General features: G+C 42.0%; 1 protein-coding gene across 4 annotated transcripts in view; it reads left to right on the forward strand.

Annotated features, from left to right (window-relative positions):
• arhgef1 (Rho guanine nucleotide exchange factor (GEF) 1) overlaps positions 1-13103 on the forward strand; it is a 47797-nt gene extending 34694 nt beyond the window's left edge. For all 4 annotated transcript variants that reach the window (XM_080426819.1, XM_080426822.1, XM_080426820.1 and 1 more), the window contains 17 exons: positions 743-933; positions 1766-1909; positions 3460-3542; positions 4427-4552; positions 5009-5123; positions 5249-5349; positions 6889-6963; positions 7410-7485; positions 8126-8293; positions 8830-8917; positions 9518-9619; positions 9870-9922; positions 10043-10186; positions 10832-10954; positions 11300-11490; positions 12387-12491; positions 12803-13103. In XM_080426819.1, coding sequence (XP_080282945.1) covers positions 743-933; positions 1766-1909; positions 3460-3542; positions 4427-4552; positions 5009-5123; positions 5249-5349; positions 6889-6963; positions 7410-7485; positions 8126-8293; positions 8830-8917; positions 9518-9619; positions 9870-9922; positions 10043-10186; positions 10832-10954; positions 11300-11490; positions 12387-12461 — 1855 coding nt within the window. In that variant the 3' untranslated portion in view covers positions 12462-12491; positions 12803-13103. The remainder of the gene's footprint in view (positions 1-742; positions 934-1765; positions 1910-3459; positions 3543-4426; positions 4553-5008; positions 5124-5248; positions 5350-6888; positions 6964-7409; positions 7486-8125; positions 8294-8829; positions 8918-9517; positions 9620-9869; positions 9923-10042; positions 10187-10831; positions 10955-11299; positions 11491-12386; positions 12492-12802) is intronic.
• The last annotated feature ends 1443 nt before the right edge of the window (positions 13104-14546 follow it).

Here is a 14546-nt window from a genome sequence, read left to right on the forward strand (position 1 = left end):
GCTTGTAAAACAGTAAATGATCCTGGGTAAGGAGGAGGTTAAATCATAGCTTTTCATTCAATTTCGTTTTTTTGGTCTTTTTTTCTTGAACTCAAGCGCTGTGGATGCAGTTTCTTATTTGAAGGGGTTTGAATTTAAAAATACTACATAATTCTGGGAAGAAAGTGAGAGTTGATGGTCATTATACATTTTCTGAAAAGTAAAGAATCATTACTGACACTGAAATGTTACTGTTCTTATGTAAAAGTCACATGATGCCTAATAACTTAACTAATATTTCAATGCACATTTTGTCACATCAGGTGTCTCTTTTAACAGCTGGGATATCGCACATTTTGGAATGCAACCGTTCAATTAAAACAGGCAATGTTTTGGAGTGATGTTGAACTTTGCTAGCACCTTGAGTTGTATAGCTGCCTGGCCATGATAGCCCAAATGTTGTCCATCATCTGTTATCTGTTGTTTCTGGTTGCTTGTTATTTTTTTTATTTTTTTTTCACATTGGCCTAATCTTCGATTTCAGAGCACAGAAGCAACAGATAAAGATGATCAACAATATTTGGACTTATACATCATGCCCAGATAGCTGTACAACCCAAGGTTCTGCTAAAGTTCAACATCACTTTCACAGCCCATACATTGTTCCTGACTTGTCAACCCTGGCCCTCCCACCGCCGGTCCTACCCCCCCCCCCCCCCTCTTCCCTCCTCCCTCCCCTCTTCCCTCCTCTGTCCTCCTTCAGCATCGACGGGGTGCCCTCTGTCATGGAGGCTCCTGGCCTCTCCCCCACCAGTCCCCCACCCGAGCTGGAGGAGATGGATCCCCGTCTCGTTGAGCTGGAAAAGGACCCACCCAACTGGAGGGATTCGGCCTCCTCCGACGCGCTGGCCAGCCTGAGCAAGAAGGAGATCAAGAGACAGGAGGTCATCAACGGTAAGGAGGTGGACATGAGATGAAACTTTAACCACTTAACCGCAAAAAAATCTAAATGAGTTAAAGAATACTAAGCCAATATGCTAATGCTCCAAAGCTATGAATATTTAAAAAACTGATTCAGATCACAGATCGAAGGGGTAATTCAGACAGCTGCAAATTTTCTCTGCAACTTTTTAATGCAGAAAATTGCTGATCTACAGTCTCGCAATGCATCGCATCCGTGCTGCGTTGTGAACTTTCACACGTCATACGAGGACTTAAAACTGCTAAATCTAGTAGAATATGTGATCTGAATATCTATAGCAACGCTGTGCTTTCGTGTCAAACACGGAAGAGGAAGTGATCAATCCACAGGGCGGTAGCACGTTGATTTGATGCAGAATAAATTCAGCATGGCACCCTGTATTCATAGCGATAATAATTATCATGTTAATTCTTGTCCTCATTCTCTGATAGTGCAGCTGTGCTCGAGTTAGCAAGTGGACAATTAAATTTTGTTCCAATGTTAGACATGTATTAGGGCAGAATGAGAATGCAGTCACCTAATGAGGCTGTCACGTCCGAAGACAAAAGATTTATTATGTTTTCATAAGGTCTTTCACTTTGCCACTTTATTTTTTGCACAATAAAACATCCTGGAAGCTTGCTGATAAAAAAAGAGAGAAAAAAAACTCTGCTGTGAAATGATGAAAACTGAAAAGTAATTGAATCTATGCAGGTGTGATAAGAGACCCACAGAGGCTCCCTTATGCAAACATCACCTCAGATGAACTGAAACACAAGGCCAAAGACTGACTGACTCTCCTCTTACCCCCCGCTGCTCCTTCAGAATTGTTTGCAACAGAGCATGCCCACGTGCGCATGCTGAGTGTCCTGCAGACGGTGTTCTACAAGCCCCTGGGGAGAGAGATCTTCACGGTCGAAGAACTGAACGCCATCTTCCCCAGCCTGGATGAGATTATAGACATGCACTGTGAGTACATACTGTATCTCTATCCCTACATACGGTACCGCTATATCTCTATTTTTGTTTGTATTATATTGCATTCATTGGGCCCGATTCACTAAGCGGGTCGTAAATAAAGTGACTAAAGACTTGCGTAATTTCCCTAAGCAAAAACGGACGTGCGATTCACCAAACGCCATGTAAATATGTGTGTATCGCTTGTGCATTTTTGTCTGACAGTCACAGGCGCGTTCACGTGAAGAATCATTTGCATTGCTCCACGCCCCATTTAAGACCATAAAAGGCAACTGGGAACGTCCTATGTCAGAAGTAAAACGTGACAACGTCACCAATCCTCAAAATGGACAGTTCTACAAGCTTACAACGCGGCTCAACGCACCGCATGACAACTTATAGATCAGCGCAATCGAACGTTAATAAAGTAATAGCCAGCTCTCGCATGTAATGAGATAAGAATTTAGATTACAAAGTTAAACTAAACGACATACAACTTGGAATGGATATTATATAAGCCCTTTCTACTGAACAATTGCTCACTCACCTTTGCCGAGGTAAAAATTAATTCTCGAATCCGCCAATATTCGACTTTTTATCAGAGCTTTATTGATTACTCCTACCTCGGAAATGGAGTAATGGACACAGCTTTCATCCATACTGTATCCTCTTAAGGTAAGACTGCGTTCATGTGATGTGGTCAATATTATAAATTAATAGCGTGACATATGGAGTTGGCATTAGTCCAATAGGCGAAACTGTGGCCACACTTGCAAAAACGGAAAACAAGCCTAATAATTCAGCTCTAAATGCGTCAACTGGAAAGAAAAACAAATCGGTTGAACTTGCAATTATGCATCATGTCTATAATATGAATACAAAGATCGTTTGACATATTTTTTCTTTCTTTTTTATATGTGTTGACAAAATGATGGGCACATAAATATTTTATTTGAGGATTGGCACTATTGTAACTGATTTGTATGAAGAATAAAAGAGACAATGCAATAATAAAAAGAAAATGGTAAAAAGCGGTGCGATAGCGGGTGCAAGTAAACATTCATGTTAAGCATGTTGTCTGCCTTTCATAGAAATAAAATCAACACACTTTGCTAGATTGGGATGGCTCAGGGTAGAAGACAGGGTTAAGCAAATAAAAATGATATTTAAGATAATTAAAGGGACAGTGCCCTCAATACCCTCATACCTGACTAACTACTTTTCCAAAGTGAGTGACACCCACAGTCACAACACTAGAGGGAGCGACTATGATCTGGTACTACCCAAATTTAGAACAAACATGGGAAAATTGTCATTCTAATACTCCATTAACAGATGTGAATCACTGGTTTCTTTCTGAATTGGCTTGATAAAACATCTCTCAGGAGACCACAAAGGGAGGTAAATGTAAATTCTCATCGAAAGGAGGTGTCATTCACATTAATCTTTCTCCTTTGTACAGATAGTGTTTTGTATTTGTTGATGACAAATATGTATTATTGTGTCATGACGTGCTGTTTACATTTCTGACTAATAAAGTATCCAATCAATTGTGAATCCAGATGCCTTCTTAGAGAATGTGAGGAAACTGCGTGTGGAGGACAATTTCATCGTCAAATCCATTGGCCCCACCCTGCTCAACAGAGTGAGTCCCTCTCTATTGTTGTCTCCTGTCCGTCACTTAGCCGTCTCCTCAGCCTGTGTCCTCAACCTGTGTCCTCAACCTGTGTCCTCGGCATGTATCCCCAGCCTGTTTCCCTCACGGCTCCCTGCCATTGCGATTTCTCCTTTCCGTCTCCTCAGCCTGTGTCCTTCGCCTCCCTTATGGCTCAATGCCATCGCAATGTCTCCTCGCTCTGTCTCCTTTCGGTGTCCTCAGCCTGTGTCCTCAGCCTGTGTCCTCAGTCTCCCTCACGACTCCCTGCCATCGCTAATGTGCTTTCCATCTGCGTAATTTTCTCACCTGCGGTCACATCTCTCCCTGAACCTCACCTACCCTCCTTACTTTCTTCTTTGGCATTATTTCTGTTCTCCATCTCTTTTCTTCTCATCATGTTGTCTCATCCTTTGCTATTTGCTGTTTATGCACCACACTGGGATATCTCTCGGGTTTTGTGTCCAATACTCTGGTGTGTGTGTGTGTGTGTGTGTGTGTGTGTGTTTTCTGCTTATTATGTGCCCATAACATGGGCTGAAGTTATTACTGAAAGCAATATCACATGGCAATACAGATCCTGATCCCATTTGTATTAGCTCCATCTACTCTACTGTAAAGTGAGTTATTTGTTTGGTAAGGTACTGTAATTGTATACTGGTCTGAATGTATCATGATATTTCCATATCTACTGTATAGCAGAACTCCTCTATTCCATGATAAAGCACTGAAAAGCCATTTCCTACAGCCCAGGCTGCATGGCAGTAGCAATTATAATCCTAACTATAATAATGTCATGTTGTTCCAAACCTGAAGTGTATTTTATTCCTTTGTGGGTGTGTGTGTGTTTGTGTTCTGTACTGTTCTGTTCTCAGTTTGGCGGTACAGAGGGGGAGTGGTTCCAGAAACTGACAGCTCGGTATTGCAGCCACCAGTCTTGGGCGCTGGACCAGATCAAGAGTCGTCAGAAGAAAGATGCACGCTGCAACACTTTAATACTGGTAGAATACATATTGTATACATTACATATACAAACACACCCAGTTGTTTTCCAAAATGCCTTCATCAAAATCAAAGTCCCTCATAGACACGCACGAACGCACACGCAAACACACACAGGGAAGTAAAAACACAGCAGAAGCAGAGATGCATGCAAGCTAAACACACACAGACACAAAATGTGTGCTACAGTCCTAAACTCAAAAGACATGCAGAACTATTGTACAGACCTTTTATTTTAATATAATTTACTCTGTTGGGAAGCTTGAAGTACAAAAATTTCAGCACCTATAATGTGGCTACAAACTGTATGTGACAATAAACCCCTTGGACTTTGAAGGTAATGATGGAAATAAGTTACTGTAACAAAGTAGATACGGGCATCTCCATCTGTCTCGCATGCATTCATTCTGATCATTGTGTGTGTGTGTGTGTGTGTGTGTACGTGTGTGTGATAGGAGGCAGAGGGCAAATCCCAGTGCCGCAGGTTGCAGCTAAAGGACATCATTCCCATAGAGATGCAGAGACTTACCAAGTACCCCCTGCTGCTTGAGAACATCGCCAAGAGCACAGGTGTGTGCATGTGTGTGTGCTGCTACTTTTCAAGTGGAATAATCGTCAAATAGCTAATCTACAGGGAGGCTATGGTTCATGTGGTTAAGCAGCTTCAACTCCTGTGTGTTTCGTCTCTCCCACAGAGGACCAGGTGGAGAAGGAGACCGTTCAGCAGAGCGCAGAGTTCTGCAGGAAAATCCTCAATCACGTCAACGAGGAGGTCAAAGACATGGAGAACCTGCTGGTGAGGCACCATGAGATGACACACACACAGCAGATGACTCCACACACGATCGCACAGTGATTCAGCACCAAAGAAGCATACCCTGGAACGCAATTTCATCAGCAACTATAGATCAATCACAACTGTGCCGTTCTTTTCCAAACTCCCCGAAAAAGCAGTGGCTCAACAACTCGTAGATCACCTTAAATTCAATAATCTGTATGCACCTCATCAATCCGGGTTCAGAAAATTCCACATCACAGAAAAACTGCTCTGCCACGAGCGGTAAAATAATTACTACTTGCTTCGGACTCTGGCTCAGGTTCAATACTGGTGCTCTTAGACCTCAGTGCAACATTCAACACAGTTTATCACAACATTCTCTTAGATCACCCAGAAAGTTATATTGGTTTCTCTGGCACTGCTTGTCTCCTCGTTTAGATCATGTATAACGGACAGATCTAACTTTGTTTTACACAGCTGCTGCTCATCAGATCACATTGTTTCAGTTGTGGTGTGCCACAGAGATCTGTGCTTGCTTGGTCCCATTATTCTCTTTCACTCTTTTCTTGTAAATACTCTTTAACATTATAAACTACATCTCCATTAAGCCTGACGTCTGTCATCAGCTGATAAAGTTAGGAGAATGTCTATTAGAACTCAAATATTGGATCTCATCAATAGATCCAATATTCACAATGGTTCCACAATTTCACAAAGCCCTAGTATTAACCTGTTAAAACGTGTCATTTTAGATTTTAGCGTTGGCTATTCAAAAATAGCTGATATACAAGCTCACAGCGTGTCACTTCGTGCCACGCTGCCAGCTTGTACACCTGCTATTTAAATCTTGAAAGTGTGAGAACTACTGATTTAGAAGGCATTTGTAGAATCGGCCTCAGGTGTTAAAAGGTTAATAATCTTGTTGTCCAAATCTCTCTTTTGGAAAACATTTCAACAATAACACAAAGACTGCATCTTGCTGATGATGAAACAATTGTTCATGTATTTGTCTCATCTAGGCTTAACAATTGTAACACCCTTTTCTCTGACTTATCTAAATCAACTATTAATAAATCACAACTTCTAAAAAATAATACTGCTGCTAGGATATTAACCAGGACTAGAAAATGCAAACTTATTACACCTTATTTAAATACATGCTTGATCTGACTTCAAGATTCTCCTTTTAACTTGTAAAATGTTGCACAAACTCTTACCATCCTTTGTATCACCTCTGGTTACCACCCATACAGTACTCTGCTAGGTTTCTTTGATAACAAAATGCCTATCTCCTGACTATCAAAAAATAGTCAGGAGACGGCTCTCTGTTGCCAAGCTTCTAATTTCTGGATATATTCACCCTCTCGTTGTTTTTAACTTAACCAGCACTGAGACAAATTACTGTCCACTCTTGGGATGAAAATTGATTTTTAATTGAATATTAAATCATAGAGTATTTTTAGGATGCAGAATGGAGTCCAGTACATTGATATTGTGGCTTCTTAAGTTATCCTTGTTTATTTAACAGTTTCTAACTTTCCTCTTTCCTCTCCTCAGACTGTCAAGGATTACCAACGTAGATTAGACACATCAGGACTCAGACCCAGTACTGAGCTATATACCGAATACAAGGTAAGATTCTGGACAGTGTTGCTTGATCCAGCACTGACTTTTCAGTTGTTGTGGCATGCATGTTTTAAGTCAACTCAGAGAAAACTTAAGAAAAGAAAAGGACACTCCCTGACTTGAGACAAAAATTGAGTGAGGAAAGGCAGAAATTTGCACACACAATGGGTGCAGAAAGAACAATATCCAAGTGCAAAAAAGAGACAAAAACTATAAATGATTAAAAACACAATGATATAAGGATCAATGAAATCAACAAGGGAGTCAATAGTTAATCTAACACATTTGTGTGGCAGGCAGTGAATCAAATTCGCAACCCTTTTTGTTTGCTTACAGAATTATCTCTTCCTGTCCGAGGCTCATTTTGAGTTGTGACATTCTCATTGCGGGTGCTGCTGTCCTTCATCCCCCTTCTGCTCATTTTAGAAATCAATTTATCTCTCTCTTGTCAGAACATTGACCTGACCCAAAGGAAGATGATCTATGAAGGATCTATCACGTGGCGAGTCACCAAGGAGAAAGCTATAGGTAATCTTACCGTATTATAATTATAACACTATATGTAAGTATTATTAATTTATTATACACCCAGCATCCATTAATGTTCTGTACTTGTACTATATGTCTATTGTAAATAACGTCTGCATCCTGCTTCCCATTCCTTCAAGTAACATTGACTAGAGCTTAAATCGGACCCAAGATAAGATAATGATAAAAAAGGAACGGTTTTGGACATACAGGTACATAGTTTACACCCGACATCGACGATGTACGAATGAGCCAGATACCAGTTTAAAACATCCATTTATTTATTGTTTTGGTCTAAATTAAATACGTTATTTTTCCGATTAAAAAAATTATCTGTCGTTTCGGTGTGGCACTGCTGGAGAAGTGTTAATCAGTTGCTTCACTGTACTGGGTGCGGGCTGAAGCCAAATGAAGGGAAAAGCAGGGAGACATAAACATTTTGGGCCAGGCATACTGCAGACAGAATTATGGATCATTTGGAAGGGCTTCAGTGAGCATGCCGGGAGGCATTTATTAGTTATGGAATTAGAAAAAAATGTAATCCCTCTCCCGCCTCTCTTTCACCCCCCTCACTCATTCCCCCTTCTCACTCTCTCCCCATCTCTCTCAATCTCTTCCCCTACCCGCCCCGCCACCCCAGAGGTGCAGTGTGTCTTGTTGGAAGACCTCCTGGTGCTGCTGCAGAGGCAGGATGACAAGATGGTGCTGAAGTGTCAGAGTAAAAGTAACATTGTGACGGAGGGTGGCAGACAGATGCTCAGCCCCATCATCAAGCTGGACTCTGTCTTCCTTAGAGAAGTAGCCACAGGTGGGACACACACGGACACGGACACAAACACAGAGCACAGACCCACATATCTACTGTAGATGCATACACAGCACACATTTCCGCACATCTAGACACATACACAGCACACACCCACATCTATAGACACATACACAGCACAGACCCACAACACGCACATATAGACACATACACAACACTAACCCTAACTAACAATTTCCACAATGGATTCATCTGTATTTTTTTACTCAGAAAATGACAGTAAAATGAACACATACAGTCCATAAAACTGTATACTGTATCTTTACAGTTTGTTGTATGTTCACTGTATGTTTACCCCAAAGCCAAAAACATAACTTTCCATGTTATGATATTTCTGTTGATCAATTAATCGATTGTTTGATTAATGGTTTTACCCATATAGAATACAGACTCACTCAAACTCAAACACACACACACACACACACACACACACACACACACACACACACACACACACACACACACACACACACACACACACACACAACCAATTTATTCCTGCTGTGTATCTCTGTCAGATCGTAAGGCCTTCTATGTGATCTTCACCTGGGACAGCGGTGCTCAGATCTACGAGCTGGTGGCCCAGTATGTACCTGAATGTAAGAGGTGAGTGTGGAAGAGGAGTAGGGGTGGGACTGATGGCCGACTTCATGTTCAAAATGTTATATAGCCTTTTTAACTGGAACTGTAGGAGGTTAGCCGTCTATAAGAGCTAATCTTGTACACAGCTGCACCGATCAGGGCCAAATGTCTTTGCCCGCTGCCAGTAGACCAACAGAATTTTTTCTTTCACACATTTTTGGAAATACTAACTTGAATTAATTTACAATGGAGGTCAATGGGGCTCGGATTTGGCTGAAATCTCGCCCTAACTTGGAGTCATACGTCATAGACGACTGACCACATTGAAGCCACGACGTTCCCATGTGGATCCCGAGATTCACATGCTCTGACTTGCTTAAGTTTAATCGGCGACTAAGATCTAAAGTATCTTAGTCGATCTAAAGTGTAATTTAGTGTTGTCTAGTCTTTATACTTTTATTTTTTTATGGGTTATTGGGTTATTACTGGTTTGTAATATTAATAATTTAATGATGGCACCAATACATTTTAGCACGTTGTTTTTTAAATAAAAACTGTCTCTTTAGGTTGAATTGTACTCACATTTTCACATACATTCCTGTGTATGTGTGTATGTCCGTTTAGCTGGACAGACGCGATAAAGAAAGCGGTGGATGATCTAAAGAAGAGTGGACTTCACCAGAAGTTGCCATTGCCTCCAGGAGGACCCCCGTTAAGTCCCTCAGCGTAAGTCTGTTTGTGTGTTGTGGTGTAATAATGTGGTGTGTTATGGTGAGAGAAAGTTATCATTAAGTCATATTTAAAAAATGACATTTCATGCCAGCAGCAGTGGTCTTCGATTTATCTTGATGTAAAAGTGAAGATTGCTAAATGAACTAATCCTGCTATACTACCTAACCCTAACCCTTTTATATTTGGAATAATTGATGTCTTTTTTCTCATCTCTCAATCTTTTACTTCCATGTTTTTCTCTCAGGCTCTCTGCCCCTTTGAGTCCCACTGAGAATGGAGGGTTAAAGAGCACCAGCGGTGAGTGAGAGCTCCCATATTTCATCGGCGGAGCGCTATCGATTTGCAAACCACATTCACTGTTATTACTATGCATGGTTAAAGGCCACAGCCCGCCTTAAAGCTGCTGCTTGTCCGCAGATCGAGATAAGGATGGCCTGACGGATGACAATTCGACCAACACCCGTCATCTGCTGATCGACTACCTGTCGGAGAAAGGCTTCGACCTGATTGGCCACACCAACAGTGACCAGGAGAAGGTGGCCAACTGCGCATTGGATGAAGGTTACAGTTTTATAACTTTCGTTCTTACTTTCTTACTTTGGCCCAATTCCAATGTCCACCCCTGAAGCCGTGCACCCTCACTGACTTAAGTGATGTCAGCTGGTAAGTGCTTGAGGGTGAGAGGCTGCAAGGGCTCCAAATGGTATAAAAGGAATGTGACAACACTTTAGAGGAGTCTTTCATTTATGACACTTTACATAACTTTTAAAACTCTTACTGTCCTTATTTACAGTCATTGCTTTAAAGGCTGTGATTGTTGCTTATTATATTAACGTTATTCTGTTCATTCTAATTTGAGTTTAGATTATTGTAATAGTATTCATTTTAAATTGTGTTTCCATATTCTGTATTTGCTTTTCTCATTTCTTATCTTGTGTCCCTTAATTTTACTAAATATATTTCTTCCATTCCGCTCTGCCTGAGCACTCATTAACTTACCGATTTCAAATGGGACAGCCCTCAAGCCCTCACAGACTTCACGTGAACGCATGGCTAAGTCAGTGAGTCTGTAAGGGAGCAGATTGGAATTGGGCCTTTCTTTCTTTCTTTCTTTGTCATGCCTGTCTGTCTCATGAAGACGGATGCTGAGGATCACGATGCTGAGGATCACATCCACCTAATCTGACTCTTGCTCCAACCCCACAGTCATGTCGCTGAAAAGGCTACTGGTCACCAGCATCAGCCTATCTGACGACTTCCAACTAGATGAGAATGGAGGGGAGGCACCCGAGAGGACAGACCAAGACACAGATGGCTGTCAGTCAACAGGTAACAATTACTGCAGTTGTAAGTACATGTAACCCCTGGGATTTGAATCCGAGTCTCCCTTATTCAAAATGAAACATCAACCACTCAGTCAAAGGAGAAATCCCTCCCATCCACTTGTCCTGCGAAAACTAATGTCTACTTGCTTCTGTCCTTTGATGTCCACTTAAAACAAGGAATTGAAGTTAAATAATAGTTTCCCCTTTGTTTTTTGTTTTTTGAGAATCTTACCATTACCTGATCTTATTTATATAATTTATGACAAACATATTTCTTCAGCCAATGACTCATTATTTTGAGATTCCGCTTTTTTGCCAGTCGTTCACATTCCGTCTGTTTGTTGTGCAGAAGAAAGGCAAATCGGTGACAGCGGAGCAGGAGCGGACCATATCGCAGATGGGACGGAGGCAGGTGGGCAAGCGGTGAAAGCAGGAGAGGAGGACGGTGGGATCAGCGCTCCCCTGGTGTTGTCCAAGGAGAGGATGGAGGAGGTCCGCAGGAGGCTTCAGAGTCTGGAGGAGCAACTGACAAGACTTCAGGTGAGAGAGCCCCCCCCCATCCCCCAAATAAACAACGATGAATAAACAATCCCTAAGATAGAAAATAGGGGATCAGAGGGTAAAAATGGAGGGCAAAAGAGTACCAGTGTGGTAACGGTAAAGACGGACAGAATGACGAGAGGTGAGTGCTGAGTGGAAAGAGATGCGGAGGCTGACTTAACCACTTGACCCCATATGCTTTTTGACCGGGGTCCCCCAGGACTCTATACTTGGTCTGCTCCTTTTCCCTCACTACGCCAAATCTCGTTGCCGAAAATAGTCGATCTACAAGCTCACACAACGCATCACGCTCACACGCTGCGACACGTTCCGAGCGTGTAGATCTGCTATCTTTGCTGAATGTTCACCCCAGAATAGGGACGCCAAGGCTCATGTGGTATAAGTGACAGTCGGCGGGGGATGATTTGAGTAAGATGCGAGCCTGGCAATACTTTGTGGACAGATGGACCGCGAGAAATGCCACAAAGGAGAAAGTAAAGAACAAGAAAACCACTTAACCACTGCTGTTACTGGCTGGCTGAAAATTGCCTTTTGAAATTGGACTTCTCTGACAATGGCCATTATGTTCTCGCCCTGCAATGGGATGTGTCAGAAAGACGGCAAGAGAGGGGATGATAAGAGTATCAGGTGGTGTGTCTGTACGTGTGGTTGTTAAAGCAAGGTGTGTGTGTGTGTGTGTGTGTGTGTGTGTGTGTGTGTGTGTGTGTGTGTGTGTGTGTGTGTGTGTGTGTGTGTGTGTGTGTGTGTGTGTGTGTGTGTGTGTGTGTGTGTGTGTGTGTGTGTGTGTGTGTGTGCACGTGCACACACGCCTGCCTATCGGGGTTGGCAAGTGTGTCCCAGCGTACTGAGAGACGCGTTATTGATCTGTGTTTCAGACTGTGGAGGAGGCACACCACAGACTGCAGGAGGCACTCTCCAAGTTCTCCCTGGAGGGGGGCAACTTGCAATGAGAGACCAGCACGCCCCCTGCTGACCACCAGGTGAGACATCATGTAAACCTGCTATAACACGTGTCTAGACATGTTTAATTAGTATTCACGCTGTATATGTGTCCAGAATACGGTACCGCTGTAGCAGTCCTGTTTTGGTTAACTTGTTGGAGTCCAACACAAACCAACTGCAATCAAATAAGATTAGGGTTTAGACGCCACATTCAGACACCCAACACATGCAAGACTATTGTTTGTAAATGGCTTGTTATGCATGCACGCTCGCTTATGCAAGAGTTTTGCACTTGTGTTTTTGTGCTATTTTATTTCAACTTAGTGCTCTGTCTTCTTTCCCAATTCAGATCACTGCAGGTTCTAGAGTCGCTGTTTAACTGCCTGGATAAATTCCCCCGTTTACTCAAACACTCGTATGCCATGCGTGGATCCTCGCTGAATCTGCAGCCGGTCGTAACCCAGCAAGACATCTCTGCCAGTCCGAGGGGGAGGGCTCAGTGCGCAGTGCAGTGGTTCACTGATGAAACATGGGAGCTGTGTGTTGGTGTGTGCGCACGAGTGTGTCTGTATGCACATGCATGCAAGACACAGATTAGAGATGTCCCCTTTTGTGTGGGAGACACATTTAAGAAGAGATTTAAGGTGCCATATTTTGCTGTGTGAGGAAGATGCTGCCTAACTAAAATTGTAGTGACTGTGATAACACACATACACACACCGGAGACATGCATGTGAGAAAATCTAAAAAGTACAATTCATATACAACGTATGAATTACAAGTTGTACCTGATTCGAATCCTTTAGGGGACATGGTAGAGTTTTAAGATGTACCAAAATGCTACTGCAATTTAGTAAGTATTTTTTCTAACCTAGTATGCCAAAGTACAGCAGAAATGCACTTTCTCTTACGATCAAATGCAATTGGACGCACACTGTTTCCCAACATTGATTTTTTGCAATATTTATTAGTTTTATCTATCTGTTCAGTTTATATATTTTTTGTGCATTATGTAGCCGGTCCTTCTCATTGAGAGGAAATGTGTGCATGGTAGCATCAGCATGTGTGTGTATGTGTGTTACAATAGTGTTTAAGGTGGTGAAACAAATCCAGATTTGTTTCACAAGTTACCTTACTGTAATTAGATGAAATTAGAAACATATATACATATAACATATATATATATATATATATGTATAGTGGCACTCTAGTTGTTGTTTTTTGTGTTTAGAGTCTTGTTTGCGTTGACTGCTTTTATTTATTCCTCTTGAGTCCTGTTGAGTCAATTACCTGCCTCTCTGGAGTGACACCGTTGTAGCACTGGACTGGGATGATGGACAGATGCAAGAGCGAGAGAGAAAGCTGGCAGAGAAAATACAGACAGGCACAGAATGTAGAACTGGTATCTTAGGTGCTCAGCAGAGGAGCGGGGTAGGAGAATAACGTTTAACTTGTCATGCTTTTCAGTAGAAAATCTGTTACATTTGGCAAGGGACAAAGTATAAATTAGCCATAAGAAAACATTCTATTGTTTTGCTTAATGTTAGGCCAACCTGATGATGTGTGGAACCTAGCGAGGTAATGGAAAGATGTGTAGAAAAGACTATATCAAGGTTTACAAACCTTGATATAGTACAAGTACCATACTGTAGAGAAACACACACACACACACACACACACACACACACACACACACACACACACACACACACACACACACACACACACACACACACACACATGCTCACCGGAGGGGTCCAGTGCTACAATGGTTGACAAAAGGTGGTGGTGTCACTGCCAATGATTTTGTTTTGATTCTGCAACGGTCAACTCTTTCATCACAATCATGGCTTAAGCTTGATGTATACTTCATTATGCGCTGTCATTATGCGCTGCTTGCCGAAGATAGCAGATGTACATAATCAAGCCTATGGCGCCCTAGCCAAATCTGGGAATTAGAAAGAGATGTGGTTAAAACTTGTATAATTACGCTAATAATAACATGTATTTGTAATGGTAGCAATATTTCTATCAAAATTGGACACCTTTTGTTCCCTCTTTGTTTTTGCATTGTATCGTTCAGGCGTTGATTG

This window comes from Gymnoscopelus braueri, assembly GCF_963280865.1.
Source record: "Gymnoscopelus braueri genome assembly, chromosome: 4".
Lineage (NCBI taxonomy): Eukaryota > Metazoa > Chordata > Actinopteri > Myctophiformes > Myctophidae > Gymnoscopelus > Gymnoscopelus braueri.